The sequence below is a fragment of the Argopecten irradians genome, chromosome 8 (assembly GCF_041381155.1).
Source record: "Argopecten irradians isolate NY chromosome 8, Ai_NY, whole genome shotgun sequence".
NCBI lineage: Eukaryota > Metazoa > Mollusca > Bivalvia > Pectinida > Pectinidae > Argopecten > Argopecten irradians.
Genome location: NC_091141.1, coordinates 20,518,552 through 20,544,565, shown reverse-complemented (window position 1 = coordinate 20,544,565; position 26,014 = coordinate 20,518,552). Strand labels below are relative to the sequence as shown.

General features: G+C 36.4%; 2 protein-coding genes across 3 annotated transcripts in view; one reads left to right on the top strand and one right to left on the bottom strand.

Moving 5' to 3' along the window:
* Positions 1-14,671, bottom strand: part of LOC138329787 (PAX-interacting protein 1-like) — a 44,299-nt gene extending 29,628 nt beyond the window's left edge. Inside the window, 6 exon segments of the mRNA XM_069277081.1 lie at positions 9,295-9,379; positions 9,584-9,777; positions 12,857-12,917; positions 13,440-13,483; positions 13,755-13,892; positions 14,485-14,671. Of these exon segments, the coding sequence (XP_069133182.1) occupies positions 9,295-9,379; positions 9,584-9,777; positions 12,857-12,917; positions 13,440-13,483; positions 13,755-13,892; positions 14,485-14,580 (618 nt within the window). The 5' untranslated portion in view covers positions 14,581-14,671.
* Positions 14,672-14,928: 257 nt separating this feature from the next.
* Positions 14,929-24,970, top strand: LOC138329636 (DDB1- and CUL4-associated factor 7). 2 transcript variants are annotated; one of them, XM_069276748.1, is made up of 10 exons: positions 14,933-15,027; positions 15,389-15,508; positions 16,339-16,506; positions 17,149-17,250; positions 17,678-17,779; positions 18,492-18,605; positions 20,288-20,420; positions 20,710-20,861; positions 21,151-21,268; positions 22,771-24,970. In XM_069276748.1, exons 2-10 carry the CDS (start codon positions 15,473-15,475, stop codon positions 22,941-22,943), a joined length of 1,098 nt encoding a protein of 365 aa, XP_069132849.1. In that variant the 5' UTR covers positions 14,933-15,027; positions 15,389-15,472; the 3' UTR covers positions 22,944-24,970. The 2 variants fall into 2 exon arrangements, with proteins under 2 accessions (XP_069132850.1, XP_069132849.1); XM_069276749.1 differs by lacking the exon at positions 15,389-15,508 and having other exon boundaries at positions 14,929-15,027.
* The last annotated feature ends 1,044 nt before the right edge of the window (positions 24,971-26,014 follow it).

The window sequence follows — 26,014 nt, the reverse complement described above, 5'->3', positions numbered from 1 at the left end:
GCCCCCTGGGGGTCAGAGCCAAAATTTATACAGTTCTGTTCCCCTTCCCCCAAGGATGTTTCTGGCCAAATTTGGTAACAATCCATGCAGAACTCTAGGACAAGTAGCGATTTATAGGATTTACCTCTATTACCCCTATTGGACCCCGCCCCTCCTGCCCCAAGGGGGTCAGAGCCAAAATTTAAACAAGTTCTGTTCCCCTTCCCCCAAGGATGTTTCTGGCCAAATTTGGTTACAATCCATGCAGAACTCTAGGACAAGTAGCGATTTATAGGATTTACCTCTATTACCCCTATTGGGCCCCCGCCCATCTGTCCCCTGGGGGTCAGAGCCAAAATTTATACAAGTTCTGTTCCCCTTCCCCCAAGGATGTTTCTGGCCAAATTTGGTTACAATCCATGCAGAATTCTAGGACAAGTAGCGATTTATAGGATTTACTTCTATTACCCCTATTGGGCCCCGCTCCTCTCCTGCCCCCAGGGGGTCAGAGCCAAAATTTATAAAAGTTCTGTTCCCCTTCCCCCAAGGATGTTTCTGGCCAAAATTTGGTTACAATCCATGCAGAACTCTAGGACAAGTAGCGATTTATAGGATTTACCTCTATTACCTCTATTGGGCCCCCGCCCCTCCTGCCCCCTGGGGGTCAGAGCCAAAATTTATACAAGTTCTGTTTCCCTTCCCCCAAGAATGTTTCTGGCCAAATTTGGTTACAATCCATCCAGAACTCTCTATGACTAGTAGCGATTTAAAGGAAATGTTGACGGACGGACGACGGACGGACGGACGACGGACGGACGGACGGACGGACGGACGGACGGACGACGGGACGCCGCGCCATGACATAAGCTCACCGGCCCTTCGGGCCAGGTGAGCTAAAAAATTGGGCCATTTTCCTTCAGTCTGTATCCATATTTAGTTGTATTTGAATATCCTAATCGCATCATTTTACATTTGTCTGGGTGGAAGCAGAGTTTCCAAATATCTGACCATTGGCTTAATGAATATATATCATGTTGTAATATTTTGCAATCCTCTTCATTTTTTATTGATCTAAAAGCTTTCGTATCATCCGCATACAGATAGGTGTCTGTCCCAGTACTTGTTTACATCGGGCATATCATTTATATAGAGAAACAAAGAGAAGTGGTCCCAAACACAGATCCTTGTGGTATCCCGCTTAAAAACTGGAATTCCACTCCGACGTTTTGCCATTCACTACAACTCTTTGTTTTCTTCCAAACAGAAAGGCTTGGATCCAGATTGAAAACTGACCACCGATGCCATATTTTGCGAGTTTATGTACTAGTCGGCCATGAGGTACTTTGTCGAAAGCCTTCATAAAGTCACAGTATATTATATCCACGCATGCTCCTTTATCCAAAATATCTGTCCATTTATCCATGACATTGATAAGTTGAAGAACCGTGGATCTACTGTCTATAAAACCAAACTGAGCGTTACTAAATAGCTTATTTCTTTTCATGTGACTCATTATTTCATCCCTTATTATTGATTCTAATAATTTACAAACAAACACTGGTCAGGCTTACTGGTCTGTAGTTTGAAGCCTCCTTCCGATCTCCTTTCTTAAATATTGCCGTTATATTAGCGCATTTCCAGTCCGCAGGTAATTTCCCCAGTGTCGATTGATGTTTGAAATATTAATGTTAGAGGATGGCATATAATATCGCGTGTCTCTTTAAGAACTCTAGGATGGATCATATCCGGTCCAGGTGATTTTGTGAAATTTTCAACTTCATTAGCTTCTTCTGCACGACTTCTGGTGAAATATTTAGTTGAGTGATCGGTTCCACATCAATCTTTTCAATATCAGGTAGTGATTTATCTTTATCTTGGGTAAACACTGTCTGGAAAAAATTAGCTAGTACATTTGCTTTTTCATCATCTGTTGTAGTGATATCCTCTTTGTTATTATTTTTGTACAGATTTGAAATATTGGATTTAGTTGTTTGTCTTAGATTTCGCGTATCTCCAGAACTTTTTAGGATTGTCCTTTACTTGTTGTGCTATTTGTTTCTCACGTAATTTTACCCGCCTTCCTTGTGAGTGACCTTACTTGATTCCTTACTTTACAATATTCTGCGTAGACTTCTTGATCCCGAGTGGACATATATCTGTTCCATAATCTGGCCTTATTTTTGATTTTAGACAATGTCTTTTTATCTAGACAACTTTTGTGGTTACTTAATTTGCGCGATGGTTTTATTTGTTGTACTGGAACTGTGTCCCTGATTGAGTTTTCAAGTATCTCTCTTAAATTTTGACAAGCTGTTCCACACATCATCTTTACAATCCAAACAAGGCCCATGGGCCTTAACGGTCATCTGACTCATTGCACAAAACAACAAAGTCACAGTATAAAGTATTGGTTAACGATTAATATAAAACAATACAAGAACTCCTTAGTTGAATATGTAAGTTTCTGAAATAGGTAAATGTCATTCGTTGAACAAACTTGGTAGCCCTTCATCCATATATGGTTGTAACCCATTTACGGATTTTAAAGCCAAATTTCAGCAAAGCTTCCATTTTGGACATCAGCCATACTATCCCCATGGGTCTTAGCTCGGTCCTTTATAAAATATGATTGTCCTTACCTAAAGTTCCCCTTCAGAATCAATTAAAACCCCTATAGACCAATTTTCCTTGAGATCGGAGACTGAAACCTGAAAACAGGAAGTCGGCCAGCGGCCATCTTGGAAAACCTAAGTCTTAATGAAAATGTTTGCATGTTGTTCAGCATTAATTTAAACCCCTATAGACCAATTTTCATTGAGATTGGAGACCGAAATCTGAAAACAGGAAGTGGGCCAGCTAACATTAAGAAAATTTGCCCTTTTGGGGCCCCACACCTCAGCCCCTAGGGGTCGGACCAGACTCATATATATAAAATACGATTGTCCTTCCCCAATGATGTTTCACACCAAATATGGATGAAATCCATCCAAGGATGAAGGACTAGTAGGATTTTAAAGCTTAAATTAAGAAAATTTCCCCTTTTGGAGTCCCGCCCCTCTGCCCCTAGGGGTCGGACCAGGCTCATTTATATAAAATATGATTGTCCTTCCCCAATGATGTTTCACACCAAATATGGATGAAATCCATCCAAGGATGAAGGAGGAGTAGGATCTAGCTTAAATTAAGAAAATTTGACCTTTTGGAGCCCCGCCCCTCTGCCCCTAGTGGTCGGATCTATTTCATTTATATAAAATATGATTGTCCTTCCCCAATGATGTTTCACACCAAATATGGATGAAATCCATTCAAGGATGAAGGAGGAATAGGATTTTAAAGCTTAAATTAAGAAAATTTCCCCTTTTGGAGCCCCGCCCCTCTGCCCCTAGGGGTCGGACCAGGCTCATTTATATAAAATATGATTGTCCTTCCCCAATGATGTTTCACACCAAATATGGATGAAATCCATTCAAGGATGAAGGAGGAGTAGGATTTTAAAGCTTAAATTAAGAAAATTTCCTCTTTTGGAGCCCCGCCCCTCTGCCCCTAGGGGTCACCAGGCTCATTTATATAAAATATGATTGTCCTTCCCCAACGATGTTTCACACCAAATATGAATGAAATCCATCCAAGGATGAAGGAGAAGTAGGATTTTAAAGCTAAAATTAAGAAAATTTGCCCTTTCAGGGCCCCACCCCTCTGCCCCTAGGGTTCGGACCAGGCTCATTTATATAAAATATGATTGTCCTTCCCCAATGATATTTTACACCAAATATAGATGAAATCCATTCAAGGATGAAGGAGGAGTTAGGATTTTAAAAGCTAAAATTAAGAAAATTTGCCCTTTTTTGGGCCCCATCCCTCAGCCCCTAGGGGTCGGACCAGGCTCATTTATATAACATATGAATGTCCTTCCCAATGATGTTTCACACCAAATATGGATGAATATCCATCCAAGGATGAAAGAGGAGTAGGATTTTAAAGCTTAAATTAAGAAAATTTGCCCTTTTGGGGCCCCACCCCTCAGCCCCTAGGGGTCGGACCAGACTCATATTATATAAAATACGATTGTCCTTCACCAATGATGTTTCACACCAAATATGGATGATATCCATCCAAGGATGAAGGACTAGTAGGATTTTAAAGCTTAAATTAAGAAAATTTCCCTTTTGAAGCCCCGCCCCCCGTCCCCTCATGCTCCTAGGGGTCGGACCAGGCTCATTTATATAAAAATATGATTGTCCTTCCCCAATGATGTTTCACACCAAATATGGATGATATCCATCCAAGGATGAAGGAGGAGTAGGATCTAGCTTAAATTAAGAAAATTTGACCTTTTGGAGCCCCGCCCCTCTGCCCATAGTGGTCGGATCTATTTCATTTATATAAAATATGATTGTCCTTCCCCAATGATGTTTCACACCAAATATGGATGAAATCCATTCAAGGATGAAGGAGGAATAGGATTTTTAAAGCTTAAATTAAGAAAATTTCCCCTTTTGGAGCCCCGCCCCTCTGCCCCTAGGGGTCGGACCAGGCTCATTTATATAAAATATGATTGTCCTTCCCCAATGATGTTTCACACCAAATATGGATGAAATCCATTCAAGGATGAAGGAGGAGTAGGATTTTAAAGCTTAAATTAAGAAAATTTCCTCTTTTGGAGCCCCGCCCCTCTGCCCTAGGGGTCACCAGGCTCATTTATATAAAATATGATTGTCCTTCCCCAACGATGTTACACACCAAATATGAATGAAATCCATCCAAGGATGAAGGAGAAGTAGGATTTTAAAGCTAAAATTAAGAAAATTTGCCCTTTCAGGGCCCCCACCCCTCTGCCCCTAGGGTTCGGACCAGGCTCATTTATATAAAATATGATTGTCCTTCCCCAATGATATTTTACACCAAATATAGATGAAATCCATTCAAGGATGAAGGAGGAGTAGGATTTTAAAGCTAAAATTAAGAAAATTTGCCCTTTTTTGGGCCCCATCCCTCAGCCCCTAGGGGTCGGACCAGGCTCATTTATATAACATATGAATGTCCTTCCCCAATGATGTTTCACACCAAATATGGATGATATCCATCCAAGGATGAAAGAGGAGTAGGATTTTAAAGCTTAAATTAAGAAAATTTGCCCATTTTGGGGCCCCACCCCTCAGCCCCTAGGGGTCGGACCAGGCTCATTTATATAAAATATGATTGTCCATCCCCAATGATGTTTCACACCAAATATGGATGAAATCCATCCAAGGATGAAGGAGGAGTAGGATTTTAAAGCTAAAATTAAGAAAATTTGCCCTTTAGGGGCCCCACCCCTCAGCCCCAAGGGGTCGGACCAGGCTCATTTATATAAAATATGATTGTCCTTCCCCAATGATGTTTCACACCAAATATGGATGAAATCCATTCAAGGATGAAGGAGGAGTAGGATTTTAAAGCTTAAATAAAGAAAATTTCCTCTTTTGGAGCCCCGCCCCTCTGCCCCTAGGGGTCGGACCAGGCTCATTTATATAAAATATGATTGTCCTTCCCCAACGATGTTTTACACCAAATATAGATGAAATCCATTCAAGGATGAAGAAGGAGTAGAATTTTAAAGCTAAAATTAAGAAAATTTGCCCTTTTTTGGGCCCCATCCCTCAGCCCCTAGGGGTCGGACCAGGCTCATTTATATAAAAATATGAATGTCCTTCCCCAACGATGTTTCACACCCAAATATGGATGAAATCCATCCAAGGATGAAAGAGGAGTAGAATTTTAAAGCTTAAATTAAGAAAATTTGCCCTTTTGGGGCCCCACCCCTCAGCCCCTAGGGGTCGGACCAGGCTCATTTATATAAAATATGATTGTCCATCCCCAATGATGTTTCACACTAAATATGGATGAAATCCATCCAAGGATGAAGGAGGAGTAGGATTTTTAAAGCTAAAATTAAGAAAATTTGCCCTTTTGGGGCCCCACCCCTCAGCCCCAAGGGATCGAACCAGGCTCATTTATATAAAATATGATTGTCCATCCCCAATGATCTTTCACACCAAATATGGATGTAATCCGCTCAAGGATTAAGGAGGAGTAGGATTTTAAAGCTAAAATTAAGAAAAATTTGCCCTTTTGGGGCCCCGCCCCTCTGCCCCTAGGGGTCGGACTTATCTCATTTATATAAAATATGATTTGTCCTTCCCCAAGGATGTTTCACACCAATATGGATGTAATTCACTCAAGGGTTTAGGAGGAGTAGGCTTTTGTATAAATAGTTTTAGCACGGATCGCACGGCGGACGGCGGACGGCGCACGGCGCACGGCGCACGGCGCACGACGACGGACGAAACACGATGGACAATAGGTCATCATGACCTTCGATCCCGAGATGACCTAAAAAAAATTTTTTTGCGCAGTCTATGTTAAGTTTCGATCGGAGGACAGTTCTTGAAGAAGTTTAGCACTTTACCCTACGTTTGTATATTATCTCATCAATTAAACTCGCGTTTCGCGTATTTCATATTATTTTCCAGTTTCCACACTGAAAATTACAACGTATCTCCGATGACTGAGCTGAACACTTTTCAACCCTCTCCTAAGGAGGATCGAGTTGAATCTGTTCTATACAATCTTCCTTATCGGTTAGAATCAAATCTATAACGCTAGGGTTATCCGTTCCACGTCCACGGGTGGGCTGCCGTATATGCTGATACATGTAACAGTCGCGTACGGTTTCAACGAATTTGAATTGTTTTGAAGCTTCACCACACTTAGTATTACAGACTGACCAATCAATGCCTGGTAAGTTCAAGTCTCCAAATAGTATTTTGCAGCTGTACTTCATTTCTGTTGTTTTTAACAGTAATGCACACATGTTTTTGAAATTTTCTTCAGTCGCATTTGGACTTCTGTACAAGGAACCAACTAGTACTTTATCCTTGGCGTTGATATCCACTTCACACAAAAATATGTTCATCAAATTCAATGCTGGTGATCTGGGAATATCTAAGACTATTTTTTATATATATGACCATTCCTCTTCCGAGCGTATTTATTTGTCACATTTAGTGATATCATTCCATATCCCTCTATATTATATTCAGAAAGTTCAATTTCTTCTTTTACAATTCTTTGGTTTAACTTCAGAAATAGCTATTATATCTGGGTTTTCTCGAATTATCAATTTTCTTAACTCCGTGTAATTTATGTTGGGTCAAATCAAAGTATCTGCATTTGTAAAAAGAATGTTGAGATGATTGTGTATATCTGTGTACAGCGAGTCTAATCTTTCCGCACTCTCTTCATCTTTATTGTCCGCATATCCCACGGTGGGCCGCGAACTACGTATTTCCATTCCCCGAATTTTCACTACGCGATTTTGCCTCCGTGACTTTTTCCTTTAATAACTTTCTTTCTATTCCTGTGTCATGTCATGAGTGACACTGATATTTTTAATACTTTCGTCAGTTACCTCGGCGAGATTTTTTAAGTTGCTCATGAACAAATTCTTTGCTTGATAATCCTTAAAATTACTTTAACTGGCCTCGTATTTCCTATTCCGCTGTCCTTTTGTTCTAGAGAATAATGACTAGAGAATAAACAAGAGGCCCATAGGCCTTAACTGTCACCTGATTTCAGATACAGAATGAAACAAAGACATGCATATAAACACTATATATTGGCCCATCAGGCCCTTGAAGTCAGTCAGTGATTTTATAAATTTGACTTTTAAATCTATGAAGATTATGTGAATTCAGAAGAAAGATTTTTGAAATGTTATCCATTTGGACCCCTTTTGGCCCCGCCCCTCTCGTCCCTGGGGATCGGCCAAGACCAATATGAATATGATGTTAAAATGCTATCTCAGGCTAATAATTCTAACCCAGATTGACTAATTTCCTATGAAAACTAAGCAAATAATGTTCTTAAATGTGTTTTTCCTTTATAAACTATAGTAAATTTGACCCCCTCCCCAGGGGAAAATCTGAGATCCCAGGACCATGAAATTCACAATTTTTTGTAAAGGGCCTTAAGACCTTCCAATCTATCAAGAGTATCTGGGTCCATCAAATCTGTGAATTCAAAAAGAAGATTTTTGAAATTACCACTTTGACCCCTTTTGGCTCCGCCCCTCTGGCCCCTGGGGGTCAGCCATGAACAATATGGATATGATGTTAAAATGCTATCTCAGGCTAATAATTCTAACCCAGTTTGACTAATTTCCTATGAAAAATAGGCAAATAATGTTCATAAATGTGTTTTCCCTATATAAACTATAGTAAACTTGACCCCCTCCCCAGGGGGAAACGTAAGACTCCAGGGTCATATAATTCATTATTTTTGTAAAGGACCTTAAGACCTTTCTATTTATGAAAAGTATTTGATTCTACCAGTTCCAGTATTTCAGAAGAAGATTTTTGAAGTATTAGCCTATTTGACCCCTTTTGACCCCGCCCCTAAGGCCCCTGGGGGTCAGTCATAGAAAATTTGTTAATAGGATTAAATGGCCATCTCATACTGATAATTCTGACAACATTTGACTCATTTCCTATTACAAATGACCAAATAATGCGCAAAAATGTGTTTTCCCAATATAAACTATAGTAAACTTAACCCCCTCCCCAGGCGGAAACTAGAGACCCCAGTGTCATATAATTCACAATTTTTGTAAAGGACCTTAAGACCTTTCTATCTATGAAGAGTATTTGATTCTACCACATCTGTGAGTAGAGAAGAAGATTTTTGAAATTTTACTCAATTTTACCCCTTTTGGCCCCTCCCACAGCCCCCTGGGGGGTGGGGACCATATAATTCACAATTTTGATTGGCCTTATGCCTAAGAAGGTTTCTTCAAAATTTCATTGAAATTGCTTCAGCAGTTTTGAAGAAGAAGTCGAAAATGTAAATTGTTTACGGACATACGACGGACGACGGACGACGACGGACAAAAGGCGATTAGAATAGGTCACTTGAGACTTCGTCTCAGGTGACCTAAAAAATCCTCACTTTACGCAGTACTTCACCACAATGAACATCCACTTTGTTCTATTTCCAAGGTTTATAATATTATGCATACTGTCCCCTAGTATCTGATCAGTAAATCCTAAAACGATGAGTAATATTGTGATGAGGTATTCCGAATTTGCATATCACAGAGTTATCTGCACTTGCAGGTAGGTATTGATTGTGACATCATGTGTTTGCGAGCGTAACGTCATACATTTCAGAGAGAAAATGACGTGAATTGCGCCCACAAAATAATGACGAAACAATTGATACCTACCTGCAAAGGAGTTCAGAGTAGAGTTATCACCTTCCAACACCTGGGTTACCTACTTTATTTGTGTTAGGTCGTGGTCCAGGAGACGGGTGTTGTGGGCCAGAATTGGTGATGTTCCTTAAAGTCCGCTGAGGCTGATTCTATAGAGAAAAATATCTGTATCATTAACAAAGATGTGGGGGGTAAATATTGATATCTATCAAAAAGACACAACAAAAAACGCTGACACTTCTCATCAAAATTCATCATCTCTTAAAACTTATTTCATACAGACTACAGTCTTGGTTAAGAATTGTACAAATACCATTACACCTTCATACAAAATAAAACATGCTGAAATTGTACCCAAGCTGGTTCTGCATTGCCATTGGATCATGTCCTGGGAAGGGAGACAACCCTTGTCCCGGCATCCCTCCAAATCCACCGAGTCCAGCCTGCTGCATCTGATGGGGTGAAGGCATGTTGATACCGCCAGGCATGGCAGGGTGTGGCTTCCCTGGGGACTTGGGAGAGTGGCTGGTCCGCGGCTGTCCACCCGCCTGTTATAATATACAGGTATAATACTGAACACAACTGATAATGTGAGCTAGATAGCTTGGGGATCACACCATGCTTATCAACTCTACATATGGGGGATCTTACATGCTCAGCTAGTAGTTATTTATCTTAGCATTCATTCAAGTCTTTATAATATTCATTTGAAATCCATTAAAATATCTTGTAACCCAAATGGTATAGACCATTCTATATATTATTAATACACCTAACCAGGATATTTTAATATAAACTGTGATGCTAAAAGCAGGCCCTCAGAAAAATAAGCCATTCTAATGGAGATTTAGCAGTTTGCAAAAGTTAAATAAAGCACAGCACTATATTTAACATGATTAAACTCATAAAGTCCAATTTAAAATTGTATGTGGAAATTTATTAAAGGCCACAAAAATAACAACTTGTTCTTCTAAACTGAAAGAACCAACAAATTATAAAATGAAGTTTTCCCAGATATACCATCAAGGATCATCTAGATCAGTTTTGTAATAAAAACAAAATTTCATTGCGAGGAAGTTTGGCTCCATGGTCAACAGGTAGAAAAAATGGTGAGAATATTAAATACACATTCACTGTCAACTCTCTCCTCTGCTGTAAGGTTTCATTATAGAAATGTAATGATAAAACCTTTGTCTAACATCTTTAAAACACAGGCTTTAACTGCAGGAAAATCTTCTTAGATAAGCATCCTAAATCGGGAATAAGTTTTCATTTACCTTATTTTCCGCATTATTGGCCAAAGATATCTTTTGGTAATTTTTTTTCAATTTTAGTACACATATAACCTGTGCCTGTGTATAAGCCACACTCCTGATTAATAGGTAAAATATGTGTGACTTATAGTCGGAAAAATATCGTAATCATATTCCCATCTTTTCCATCAAAATGTTTTGCTTTATGACAGCTTTTGGCATCTGCTATACAAAAATTTCAGCAGAGGAGAAAAGTTGAAGACCAACATACAACAACCATAAATCTCAGGGTTAGGGGTCAAAATGTGTTCACACAAAAACTCTCCAGTGGAATTAATCCTTTCAAAATGTTTTATAAATGTGAGTAATCACTAAAGATCCGAGTTTTAATACACGTAACAGGTGGTTAACACTTATCATTTTTTGTTGCTTTTTGTTTTTTGTAAAGGAATGCACCATAATTTAAATGTAAATGAGAATTATTTCATGATTGTTGCAAATTTGTGAAACATGCAAATATATGTATGTGGTGAGGAGTTCTATTCATAAGTAAATCAATTGTGCGTACAAATGTTTTTTTATTAGATAAACCATAGCCTGTTTTTTAGTTTTAGTCTATGTATAAGTCATACTCTCAATTTCCAGGTAAAAAAAGTGTGACTATTACATGTACTTGATAAAATAAGGTATATATATTGTATAAAGCTGTTAATGGTATTACCGATATATTATAAGTGACATATCAGTACTGATATTACAAATTCTGATTTTTATAACCACAGATACTAGGTTAGATCTAAATTTGATTTTCAGTCAAGATCTAGATCTGGTATCAGCCAAAAAACAATATGTATAGATCTTGTCCATTGAGCGAAGTAAAGACAAAGTCTTGAAAATCACTATCAAATTAAGTCTTCTTATGATTTGGCAATGGCCATGACCTTCATTGTTCCATTCCTTCAAAGGCTCATTATAACAATATCTCTTGCCATTTTTGTTGATAAAAAGACTAAATAATTAAATACTTCTGGTAAGAGTATGCTGGAGATTAAAAACATCTGTATAATACATGTAAATAAATGTTCAGATTTTGATTATTTGTGGTTCTAGCTGTAGGATAAAGAATAAACTAGAGGGTACACAGGCAGAATAGTTCACACATCTAGGTCCGCCACCAAAAAGCTGCCCGCACCAGTAAGCAAGAATTAAAAGGTATTCAATATAAAACTAAAACATAAACCTTTAAATTCTATCTTCAAAATTATCTTTTTATAATTCTTTTAAATTTGAAATAAAATTAGCATCCTAGTATAAAGACCAAATTGAAAGAAGAAAATTCTAAAACTACAAGTTAGAGAAAATACAGAAAAAGGAAAATTCTTTAATAATTTTTAAGAAGATGTGCACACATTCCCATTAAAATTGCATGAATTATCATACCTGATCATTTCCAAAGTGCTGTTTTTTTGTGTCATGAATATCCAGATACAAACACATAATTATATTTAAATGTGCACAAGTGTAGAAGATTTGTATAAATGCAATATATAACATTACATAAATAAAGATATTTCAATAATAATTGTGTTTGTTAAAAATGCATTCTTATAAAAAAGTAAAAAAAAAGTTTGTCAAATTTCATTATTACCACACACTTACCTCATCGTTCTCTTTCTAATTCTAGAAAACGTTTCATATTTTAATGGCATCGTAATACTGAATTAGGCTTGGTAAAAGTCTCCAACAACATTAATTCGTTATTGAATTTCATTTGTTACAGATATTAATTAAGAATTAAAAGCTTCCAGTAGAGAAAGCGATGTTAATTAGGTACATAGATTATCTAGTTGTACTACAGAACTAAACTTGTTATCAAGACATTTATTTTACGACCTATTAAAACTAAACGTCCACCTACAAATATGAAGGCACAGATTTCACATAGAAATTTGACTTCTTATCTTAAAACATTGTAACATTTACATGTAACTTTTGAAATATACAAACATTATGAGTTCAGAACATGGTAAAGCTCACATATATGTAACTTATGAAATACATGGAAAGCATAACATTACAAACATATCCATATCTATAATTTTATAAAGTTTAAATGTGACTAGTGCAACATGATATCACCAAAATTGAAGACTGTTCAATAGATAAATCTACCAGTTCCATTTTATTTCACATATAATAGGATTAACTCATCCACCCTTGAATATACATTTAGACTCTTCTATTTCAAAACTTTGGACAGTCCATTATAAAATTTCAGGGGTGAATGGGTTAATCATAGAAAAATCTAAGAACTAAGAATTCTGGGACTACCAGACCTATCTACCGCCCCTGATCTATGTAAACACTGCCCTACCTGTGAAGAACAAGCTACCACTCCAGAAAGAAGACGTCCTTCTGGTGCAAATATCTCAATACTGTGGCCAGGCTAAGGATGACAATTATCAGATTATTTTTTTATATATGTGTAATTTTTACATTAATTTACTACTAAAACAAAATGTGATGCAAAACTATTAATCAGGTTTAAATGGAGGATTACTAAAACTATTCCAATATTATCAAACTCCATTTTTATGTTCAAATGAGTGAAATTTCATATGCATCATTCAAAGTGGTGAATTTCAAATTTATGTCATTTCTATTCATAATATTGACCTATAGCTTAGATGAAACACGGTTTCAATAAAAGTTAAATCGTGTATTGAAAGTTGTACGTCTAAGAAATAAAATTTCAAACAATTGCCTCATAATATTACCTGTTCCAGCAATGAATATGTTGTATGAATCAAAGTATGCTACTATATACTGGATTATTTCTGTACAGCCTTGTCAACAGGTCATGCATATTAACTATTTTCTACATTTGCATTTTCGAATAAATCAAAGCTGTAGTTAATTGTTGAACCTTTTTGAGTTGAGAAAAAGTAAAAGGATACGGTAGTCTTTTCTTGCATTTCACAGAGAGTATCACCCACTGGCTCTGCAAAAGAAAGATTTTTTAATTTTCAAATGCACAAAACATTTACAAAAACATCTGATTAAAATTCAAAACTTGAACAAGTTAACTTTAATGTATGTACAACATGTAACACAAGGAGCATAATCAAATACAAGTGAAAAGGTATAATACTGAAATCATCCCAATAAGCGCCCAGGTTGGTTAAGAAAAGAAGAATGAAGGGAATTTCAGGGAATTAAATTCATAATATCAATTAAGATTCGGATTGATTCCTTTCAGAATCCATACTTACTGTAACAACTGGAAGTTCAAAGAGCTCTTTGGCTTCAGAGTAGTCATCCTGTGTGTGGTCATCAGCAATAACATGGCTCACCATCTGACTCAAGTATGTGTCTCGCTTAGCTCCTCCAGCATTGAGCAGGTCGAGTACCTGTCGAAACATACAGTAGGATATTTAGATGGTCTGAATTTATAACACAAGTTACACAACCAATAAATAATACCTTTGTATGTAAAATCAACTGTGATTTCTTACAAAACGGTTATGATTTCTCTTTTTGTTGATACTTTTAACATTTGTAGTAGGATAAAATTTAAGAAAGTTTATAAACATCAGAGATTTAGATTATTTAACTATCTTTAAATTAGCAATTTTATATAAAGCAGAAAATCTTGACCACCGAATGCATCAGATTACGTTTTAATGGTAGAATGTTTTTCATGCAAGTTATGCAAACACAGAGAACCTTATATTATTTTACTATTTCATAGACTGTCCTCCCACGGGAAAAAAGATAATAGCTCATCAGCAGAGCTAGTTTGAAACACTAGTAGCTCATAAAATAAATAGTTGCATTAATGCACATCATAAAACTTCAAATGAATAAGAAAACCAGCATCAACGCTTATTGGTTAAGAAAATATGATTTACTGGGGCAAAATATTTTTATGCCTTATGGGGCCGAAACTGTTCAGCCTATTCAGGCAAAGTTAATGGAAAACTATTTTCAGATTGGGGATACCTGTTGGTCGATATCGCCGACTACGTAGTAGGTCACATCTTTGAAAAGATCCTCTGGGACCTTTTCCTCTTCTTTCTTCTCTGCATCGGCGGTCATTTTGCCTTATTTACATATCAAAATACAATTTGAGTAAACTCATCATATCTCAACTTGCAAGATGTCGCTTTCCCGCTAACTAATCGGTCAAGGTCATTTCATCGAGGACCTTTACGTGTTTGAATCGAACGGTAAACTCTTCAAAGCGCATTTAAAACCGCGATCGATTATTTACAATCTAAGGTTTGTCGTAAACAAAGAAATTAGGATTTATTTTAATAAAATAAAATATTTAAGCGTGAAAATAAAATATTTTTATCTTCTGAGTTTCCATGAACTGTAAAATAAAATTATTTCAAATTCAATATAAATGAATGACATTGCTTACCTCAGTGTCGTAAAATAATTACAAGACCAGTTGTTGGTACTTAGTAAATTATTTGAGGATTAGATTTTATGTCTGTATGAAAAATCCAAAATAACTTCTTTTCTTGGTACACCTTGCAGGTAATTATGTTGATTTTCATAAGTTTGTTAATGTGTGATGATGGTAAAATCCTTAGCAATTAGCAAATAAGCACTGAACTTATGTTTTGAGTAAATCTTTCACTTGACTGACTCACTCACCAAGTCACTGCACATCAAATCAAAATTCAACCTAACTAATGACACAATGCGCGTGCATAGTGTAATAATGTTTGTACCGATTCTAACTGTTAATTGATTTATAACATATTATGTTTATCATTAGCTGGTGACTATGTTACAGCTCTATGCAATAATGTCAATTTACCAATGTTAATATGATTGTTGTCCAGGGCTCATCCTGTGAATTGTGCATGCACACCGTATTCATTTATCTTTACAGATCTAGCTTCGGTGGCCTTCAGGCTGCTACAGAAAATTCTGCAGCAGCACATATGAGCCACCTATCTTCTAGACTCCACAAAATATGCGGAATATTGGCTCGGATATGAATAAATCCAGGGTGAGCCCTGTATATTGTAACATCTCAAGCGCATTCTTAAATACTGTGAAAAAACCCAATTGTATACACTGAAATGTATCAGTGTTAGGTTATGCAGGTTTGTCGGCTGTTAAAATAAATGTGCTATTCACTTGCTCATGCACGTAGTCGTACACAGAATTGCCCATCGACCCATCCTGCAAAATTTATTTTTTAATTAATTGAGTGAAACATATTGATAATTATAATGTTTTGATTTTATTATTAATTTTGTAACCATTAACATTTGTATATATACAGTACATATGTTATTATTACCAATACCAAAACCTTTTCTTTCGTACTGATCATTTATATTGTATTAATATAGCATTGAAAGTAAATAAAAAATCTAATATTTAACACAAAAGCAGAAAAATAACAAATTAACTGTTAGTATCATTGGCATAAATATAATTAAAGTAAAAAAGACAAAAACAAAACAACTACTTTTTATGGTAGTGTGATATTCATTGTTATAAAGCTTAAATTGGCTTCTTATATTATTCAATTTCTTTACCAGTAAACTAATAACAAATATTATTATGCATAATAATTTTATAGATGCATTTCAACTATAATGTATGTATTGGTTCTTTGATTATTTATATTTTTAGGAGTGAACAAATATCAATTGAACTTATAAAATTACCAATACTCCATGTAAGCTCCAAAAAGATGCAGTTGGAAAAGTGATTTTGCCTTGAATAAGTTAACTTCAATGGTTTTGAACAGCTTGATTAATATAAGGTTGTAATATATATGGTAATATCTATATAGCATTAGCTATAAAATGAAGTGATTGTCTATAGGAATCAAGCACCATGTGTGCCCTGCCCTCCTCTCAGCCTCCTACCAAGAGGAAGGAGATTTATAAGTACGAAGCACCATGGACCGTGTACAGCATGAACTGGAGCATCAGACCAGACAAACGTTTCAGATTGGCACTTGGAAGTTTTGTGGAGGAATACAACAACAAGGTGATCTATTGTTATTCAAATTAACATAAAGCGTACAGATTACTGGTACTTCATTGAAATTTAGTACTTCCTTTAAAAAAAATCGTAATCGATGGTTTCGAGATCCCAAAAACAATGTGGGTAAAGTACAAGTTACCATTGATTAGTTCTTCTATAGAGGCAATATTTCTTCACATGAATCTCACATGAAAAAAAAATTCATGTGTAATTCATGAGAAGAAATATTGCCTGTGTATCTGATGATGACGGCTTCATCATTTGATGTGATTTTTGTGAAGTCAGTGGTCATAAACACCGGAAGGAGGGACTAATCAATGGTAAATTGTACTTTACTCACGTCGTTTTGGGATCTTAAAACATTCGATCCTGTATTGATGATAATCGTGTTTGACCCAAAATGCAACCCTATGTCCAGTCTATAATTGCTTTCTCTCACTTTTCAAGGCCTCAAGTTTATTAACTTATAAAATTATAAATTATATTTACTTGCTTGAATTTCCATATATTTTTTTCAAATGCAGACTGAAAAGATGAAACCATCGTTTGTTTATTTTATTTCTTTTGTAAATTACACAAATTTGATGATGACCTCTATCACTAGAGCTGTGGTCAAACTTAACATTTTAGTTTCTATTATCACAGGTCCAGATTGTCTCCCTTGATGAAGAAACATCGGAATTCACATCAAAGAGCACGTTTGACCACCCATACCCAACCACCAAAATTATGTGGATACCAGATTCTGTGAGTGATTACAGCTGATTACAATGCTTAAAGATATTTTTATTATAATAAGTTTATTCATTTTCAAGACATAATGATAGACTTGGCACATCTAATTCTATTTTTTTCGGTATTAGATACTGTAAGCCTATTATTGACACAGCCGAAAATTTACACAATTTAAACTCAATGGAAGAAAATTAGATTTTAACAATTTTAAACATTTCTCAATATTTCATGGATAAAATTTTTGTGATCGTAGCAATGTCCTGCAAAATAACAAAAACAAATAGTTATACAGTATTTATGGTATATAACAATAATGGAGAGCACCCAGAGGTCTAGCTAATTCCTACAGTGCTGATGCTTTTGTGCTATGTTACTTTGATATTGACATTTTGTCGTTAAAGAAAAGTGTGAAACTGGTTTAATTATTTTGTCATTACAGAAAGGTGTTTTCCCCGACCTGCTGGCTACGAGTGGTGATTACCTAAGGGTGTGGCGAGTCAGCAGTGACAATGAAACACGATTAGAGTGCCTACTTAACAATGTAAAGTATTCACTCATATAATCTAATCAAACAAAACTTTACCTATATAAACTGTATTTTACTTAAAAAGACCGCCCCCTACCTTGTGAACAAAATATGATAGACTTTATGATAACAATGTTTGACTATAAATACAGGTACTGACTGCTGGCCTGTGGTTTTTCGCTGGGTACTCCGGCTTTACTCCACCAAAAACCCTGGCACGTCCTTACATGACCCTGGCTGTTAATAGGACGTAAAACTAAACAAACCAAAAAAACCTATAAATACATGTTTTCAATATTTCTTTTGACTCGATCATGATAGAGCCCAATCATTATAGGTTACCTGTTGACCATTGTATATGCTCTATAAAGGACATTTTTGTGGACAAGTGGCAGATCTAAGTGGAGAAGGTGTTCTGACATTATAACCACCTGCCTTCTCTGTTGTAATTAAGTTTAAAACACGAGTGAGGCAGCTGGTAGCTAATGAACATAGTTTGGTGATTTTTCTCTGGTGGGTATTTAGCTTTCCTCCACCTTCCGAACCTAAAACATCCTTAAATGACCCTGGCTGACAATAGGGCGTAAAAAGTCGACCATGACCTATTTATAGTTTGTATGGACATGTCTATCTTACCTTTATATTGTTATTCATAAGTGTGATATTACATTATTAAGACTGTTCTAACCACTATTTCACTCATAATAATTAAAATTTTAAATTTCAGAATAAAAATTCAGACTTTTGTGCCCCATTAACATCATTTGATTGGAATGAAGTTGACCCCAATTTACTTGGAACTTCAAGTATTGACACAACCTGTACGATATGGGGTTTAGAGGTAAGTATTTAGTTGATAAAGAATACAATTGTCTTCAGCTGACTTCTATGTACTACAAGCCACTTGATTTTGATAAAACTTAGACAGATTTTAATGAACAAATTCTGTATCTATATACCGTATAGTTTTTAACAATCAGGCTTCAATCAAGGTCATGAAACCATCTAGGATTTTTAGCCCACCATCATCAGATGGTGGGCTATTCAAATCGTCCTGCATCTGTGGTCCGTCGTCCGTCATCCGCTGTCCGTCGTCCGTCCTTAAACAATGCTTGTTATCACTATTTCTTAAAAACTGCTGCAGGGATTTTGTTTAAACTTCACATGGAGGGTCCCCTTCGTCCATATTTGTGCCATACAGATTTTGAGGCTGATCGGAAAAACAAGATGGCCGCCAGGCAGCCATCTTTGATTTTGGCAGTTGAAGTTTGTTATCGATATTTCTTGAGAACTACTGAAGGGATTTTGTTCAAACTTCACATGGAGGTTACCCTTGGTCCCTAGTTGTGCCATACAGATTTTGAGGCTGATCGGAAAAACAAGATGGCCGCCAGGCAGCCATCTTTGATTTTGGCAGTTGAAGTTTGTTATCGATATTTCTTGAGAACTACTGAAGGGATTTTGTTCAAACTTCACATGGAGGTTACCCTTGGTCCCTAGTTGTGCCATACAGATTTTGAGGCTGATCCGAAAAACAAGATGGCCGCCAGGCAGCCATCTTTGATTTTGACAGTGGAAGCTTGTTATCGATATTTCTTGAGAACTACTGAAGGAATTTTGTTCAAACTTCACATGGAGGGCCTTGGTCCCTAACTGTGCAGATTTTGAGGCTGATAGGAAAAAACAAGATGACCGCCAGGCGGCCATCTTGGATTTTGATAGTTAAGGTTTGATATCCCTATTTCTCAAAAAGTGCTGAAGGGATCTTTCTCAAATTTAATATGTAGGTTCCCCTAGGGCCCTTGTTGTGCATATTGCATTTTTGGACCAAATCGGTGAACAAGATGGCTGCCAGGCCGCCATCTTGGATTTTGATAGTTAAAGTTTGCTATGGCTATTTCTCAGATAGTACTGAAGGGATCTGTCTCAAATTTCATATGTAGGTTCCCCTAGGGACCTAGTTGTGCATATTGCATTTTGGGACCGATCGGTGAACAAGATGGCCGCCAGGCAGCCATCTTGGATTTTGTTATTCAAAGTTTGTTATCGCTATTTCTCAGAAAGTACTGAAGGGATCTGTCTCAAAATTCATATGTAGGTTCCCCTAGGGCCCTAGTTGTGCATATTGTGATTTGGGACCGATTGATCAACAAGATGGCCGCCAAGGAGTCATCTTGGATTTTGATAGTTGAAGTTTGTTACCGCTATTTCTCAAAAGGTACTGAAGCGATCTGTCTCAAATTTTATATGTAGTATGTTTGAAAAAGTTTAAAAAGTAGAGAAAAGATCCATCTTTCCTTTGTCAGATATAGATCATTCTTAGGTGGGCGCCAAGATCCCTCTGGGATCTATTGTTAAAGAATTTAATAAGTGAGTTAATAAAAAATAGGTGACATTTGATCTTTGGGCTTTTTGTTGTACCATCAGGTGATTTATTATAATAATTGATTTATTTTACGTAAATTAATCTCAGCTACTGAAACTGTAAAGTTTATTGTATTCATCTCATGTCTATATTTTCAGACTGGACAAGTGTTGGGTCGGGTGAATGTTGTATCCGGCCATGTAAAGACACAGCTCATCGCACACGACAAGGAAGTCTACGACATCGCTTTTAGTCGGGCTGGAGGGGGCCGGGACATGTTCGCAAGTGTTGGTAAGTATGGTGAGAGTTAATCCACAGTATAGACAGTCAAACCTAGTCTCATTACCTCAAAGTTAACCAGAGTATTTCACTTTATCATCCTATTCCCAGCTCCATCAACATCTTAAACGTTTGACTGCCAAAAATGATTGTATAGTTTGAATACTGGGTTATACAAATGTTTGTGAGTTATCTATTCCTAATTTCACAACAAAAAACAGGTACATACAAATTAATGAATATTGAATTAGAATATAAACTTTAAACCTTGGTCTCTGATGTGATGATGTATATGGTATAGGTGCCGATGGGTCCGTGCGGATGTTTGATCTGCGACACCTAGAACATTCCACCATTATATATGAGGATCCTCAACATCACCCTCTGCTCAGACTGGGCTGGAACAAACAGGACCCCAACTACCTAGCTACCATGGCAATGGATTCTCTCGAGGTTAGAAGTGATAATCTTATCCATTTCTGTTTTAAGAAAATTCATAAATCTCTTAATGGTGTCTTTTTTTACTTTTTTTTTTCTATAAAGTATAATTTCGACATTTTGTTTAGACACAGACCTATATGCTGTTTTAATATCAGCAGATTGGTCATGATCATATGTAATTAAAGGGAAGGTCTTAGATGAATGTATCTAACTATATGTAAATATAAGCCGAAAAATTAATGCTATGACTGCTTAGTCATTTATAAGCTAGCACCTATAAATAGAGTTTTGTTGATTTCAGGTTATAATACTGGACGTGCGAGTACCATGTACTCCAGTGGCCAGACTCAACAATCACCGAGCCTGTGTGAACGGCATCGCCTGGGCTCCACACTCCAGCTGCCACATCTGTACAGCAGGTAAGGCCTACCTAATAAATATTTCTTTATGTTAATTGCAAATTCACTTTGCAAATTCAGGTAAAAAATTTCACATGAAATTCATGTGAAGTTCACGTGAAAAAAAAATCACCTGAAATTCATGTGAAAAATTTCAGTTGAGTTATGTGAAAAACCAAGTGAATTTCATGTGAAGAAATATTGCCTGTGTGGTTGTATATAAATTGTACAGCAGGTAAGGCCTGGATGTAATAAATACTGGATCACATATCTAAGTTGTCATAGAGTTGGGCTTTACAGCTTTGGCACTTGTTTCTGAGCTAGCTATACACAAACATACTTATAATTTACTGGTTTATGGTGGAAACATTCAACTTTTAAAGTTACATGCACAAAGCCAATTTTTACATCTTTTACAAGATTAATTGATGTGGTTTTAGTATCAGGTATTTATTGGTATGAGTGAGGGTTATATCATCTTCCATTTAGTCAACATGCCCTTCCTACATTATGAAAGCTTTTATAGACACCTTTTCATCACATATGTGTTGGATAATTGATAAATCAAGGAACATTCCTAAATGTAAAACAGCTCTAGGCTATCAAATTGAAACTCCAAAAAAAACAAACTTATGAAAATCGATACTTGTTCCTTTATTAAGATGTTTGTAACAAACTTAAACGTCAATGGATTCTTTATATATTTATGTGTATGGGATTGTCCTACGCCATCTTGTATATTATGTGTGAATTTTGATTTAATATAATGTATATTGCTGCCTATATGCTGTATTGCATTTGGTTATAATAAAACTTGAAAAACTTGTTTACGCTTCATCGATGTCCTTTATCAGTATTGTTATGATTCTACAACTGATTAGCAATCAACGTCAAATTTACATTTTATGTTAAGAATTTCAATGTTTTTCTGGTGTTCTAAAGAAGGCATGTTCCTTAAGTCTGTTATCATTGACATGGTAGGTACAGGCCTTGAAAAGTCCTTGAATTTATATGTGTTGGCCTTGAAAGTCCTTAAATTAAGAGTTTGGCCTTGAAAAGTCCTTGAATTAACCAAAAGGCCTTGAAAAGTTTAGTTTTTTTCTAAAATGACATTTGATTCCTCATTCAAAATTTGTATTATAGCGTAAATGAACTTGAAATTTGATCAAACTTGCGGCAGAAGTATTGTGGGAATCAACATGAAATCCATATTTTTCAATGCAGGACTCCGGACTGTGTTCTCGTTCTGCTTTAGACATATCCCAGAACTTCATTTAATGAATTTTGTTTCATTCATAATCATCGGTGATGGTAAATGATCATTTAAGCTATTGTTCCAGAAGTTGTAGCTAACAGAACATTTGATTTTTGCATTGATTGATTCTAAATTTGATTTCAATGGGGCCTTGAAAATGACAAAAAAGGCCTTGAAAAGTCCTTGAATATTTTTTTTAATTTCTGTACGAACCATTTGATAACAATACAGCCACATGTATTTGACCTTCACCTCTCTCTCTTTGCAGCTGATGACCACCAGGCCCTAATATGGGACATCCAGTCCATGCCTCGTGCGATCGAGGATCCCATTTTGGCGTACACAGCAGGCGGCGAAATCAACCAGACACAATGGTCGTCGACACAACCTGACTGGATCTCAATCTGTTACAATAACTGTCTCGAAATACTGCGGGTCTGAGACAAATGAGGATACTACAGGTCTGAGCCGTTATTTGCCAATGTGTAGACATATGGTCAGTGTTAAAGTAGACACTGTCTTAGGTATCTCACAATCTTCCTGGAGAGGTTCTGTTCAATACATGTCCGTTAAATCTCTCAACCGAGTCTGTGACAGATGCTTTCCTGAGAACGTATGGCAGCAATATCATGTAATGATATGATCTATAAGTCTTCACCAGCAAGGTCAGGAGTTGTTCATGACTCAAACCCAAGGGTGTCGCCATAGAATCAAACGCTAGATGAACAAGTTTATAATGTAACAGATAACATTGACTTTGTGTGTCCTCTGTGCATTGAGATGTGAATAAGTAAAGGTAAATCTAGAATTTTATTATTTCACAAATACACTTTTTACCCAACAGTGCTGTCAGATTAATTAGCCAAAATTACAATGGAGTATAATCTGACGACAAATATCGTCAAATCAGGATGTCTTTATACCATGCAAGTAACTATTAGTAGGGTCCTATTGAATTGACAGCAAGTTCACAAGGCTTGGCTACATTGGAATAATTCATGTACCAAGTGATACCAGATAACGTCTGTGCAGGACTAGTATCTCCAGTGAAGGAATGTAATCTTCCTGCTAAAATGGCATTAGCACGGGATATCATCTTTCAATACCATTCCGTCACCAATAGAAACATTAGTCCGCGCCGGCACAAACGTTATCGGTTATCACCTGGTATGCAAATTAGTCCCATTATTCATATAATGTAACTGTTTTATCAATATGTCTCTATTCTTCAAAATTCTTGAAATAATGATGAGGCTTTACACATATATGATTGTTTATGCATTCATAATTTGTCCAAAAAGTGTTTTGCATGTATTAACAATTTTACCATAATTTCATTGCATTGTACATAACTACTAAGTGATAGATCACCTTCAAGGTGTAATTATAGTAGGATTACATGATGCATTTCTCCTTCTTTTATTGTGTTTGTGAAAAATTTCATACAATTGCTCATATACACGATATGTATTTAATTTCATACTTTTGTGTTCCTATTTATAGTTTCTAACTTTACCGTCTTTGCTCTGTCATCATGAGAAATCTACATTTTTATCCACGTAGCAGATTTATGGTGTTATTATGTACATTATTTCATTTTATATACATTAGGAAGTGTCAGTAATGTCGTTGTGATTTCCTACTTCATGTATTTTTTTTTTCATGTTTTTATATAATTAGCTATCAATGAAACCATTGTTTGAACAAAGAAATAATTAAATATTCACATATCGTAGGGTTTTAATAAAACAGCATGTGAAGCCCTTGTATAGTGGTTGGTTTAACTTAGAATTAGTCTTATACAACTTTTTGTGTGTATGAAAGACAAATGCAACCTTGTATAACATAACTCCAAAAGCATGTACATGTACATACGTACATGCATCTTTACTTAGAATTAATTGTGTATTGGCTAAAATTAAATGTTAAGGATTTTTAGATGAACATTCGCAGGGTATTATCTTACTAGATTAACAGCAGTTAATTCTTGTAATTACAGAAAAATTGATCAGACCCTATCACTAGTGGTTTTATTTCGACAAAACACCTAGTACCATAAGTTGTGCTGTCTGGCCACGTGGAAAGTGGTTAGGGTGGCCCTACCTATAGCCTTCCATCTCGTAGTCAAAAGTGTAGGTTTGAAGTCAGTTTTGACTGCACGGGATTCGAGTTTTTCCACAGCTGAATCCTTTCTGAAATGACTTTTACACCAATTAGTTGTATATGGCCATGTTACCCCAGATCAGTGGTCAATATTAATGATGGTAGGTTTTAATGAGAATAAAAAAAAGAAGTTTTGACATCATTAGCTTGAATGTTATTTTGATTTTGTTAAGTTGAATCAATCAACAAATTGATAATTTCACAATTTGTCTAGATTTGTACATGACAAAAACATTTAATTTTCATCAATTCATTTCTCTTCATATACATACATCAGTGTTCATTAAAATGCCATTGAACTGTGACTTGATGTTTGTATTGTTTCTGTCAGTAGATATACACCAGTCAGTAGGGTTTCCCTTAATAATGACAAGAAACGACAACAAGTGACAAGAAATGACAACACCTTAAATACGAGGAAACATTAGTGACAACACGAGATATGTTATTCAGTACATTAAAATAAACATTTCTACCAAGTTTTTTGAAGATTGATGCAAAAATGAAATAATGAGAACGATTTGAATATCGTCGTTTGTTGTCGCTATTAAGGGTGCCCGGGTAGATATTTGTTTCAGGCCCATACAGTAACTACTATTTAATTATACTAGAAGAAGTGAAAGTTTTGTCTGTTTATCCATTGATTTAATGATACTGTATTCAGTATCTCTAGATCTAGTCTGCAGGTAGGAGAGGCCTAGATCTAGTCTGGAGGTAGGAGAGGCCTAGATCTAGTCTGCAGGTAAGAGAGGCCTAAGTATACAGCATCTCTAGATCTAGTCTGGAGGTAGGCGAGGCCTAGATCTAGTCTGGAGGTAGGAGAGACCTAGATCTAGTCTGGAGGTAGAAGAGGCCTAGATCTAGTCTGGAGGTAGGAGAGACGTAGATCTAGTCTGGAGGTAGGCGAGGCCTAGATCTAGTCTGGAGGTAGAAGAGGCCTAGATCTAGTCTGGAGGTAGGAGAGGCCTAGATCTAGTCTGGAGGTAGGAGAGGCCTAGATCTAGTCTGGAGGTAGGAGAGGCCTAGATCTAGTCTGGAGGTAGGAGAGGCCTAGATCTAGTCTGGAGGTAGGAGAGGCCTAGATCTAGTCTGGAGGTAGGAGAGGCCTAGATCTAGTCTGGAGGTAGGAGAGGCCTAGATCTAGTCTGGAGGTAGAAGAGGCCTAGATCTAGTCTGGAGGTAGAAGAGGCCTAGATCTAGTCTGGAGGTAGGAGAGGCCTATCAGGCAAGAGTATAGTATTACAGGCGGCCTTATGTACATTACCATTCATCAACAGAACTAAAACCACTGTTCATATCATCTTTTATTGATGTAAGCAATACAACATATATATGACGCTAAGCTCTAT

What these genes read in the sequence shown, in the direction of transcription:
- LOC138329636 (XM_069276748.1), top strand. Translation starts at nt 15,473, where the DNA reads ATGCGGAATATTGGCTCGGATATGAATAAATCCAGG. An exon ending in GGACATGTTCGCAAGTGTTG is followed by an intron (nt 20,421 to 20,709) that starts GTAAGTATGGTG and finishes TATATGGTATAG; the next exon opens with GTGCCGATGGGTCCGTGCGG. An exon ending in TGGCAATGGATTCTCTCGAG is followed by an intron (nt 20,862 to 21,150) that starts GTTAGAAGTGAT and finishes TGTTGATTTCAG; the next exon opens with GTTATAATACTGGACGTGCG.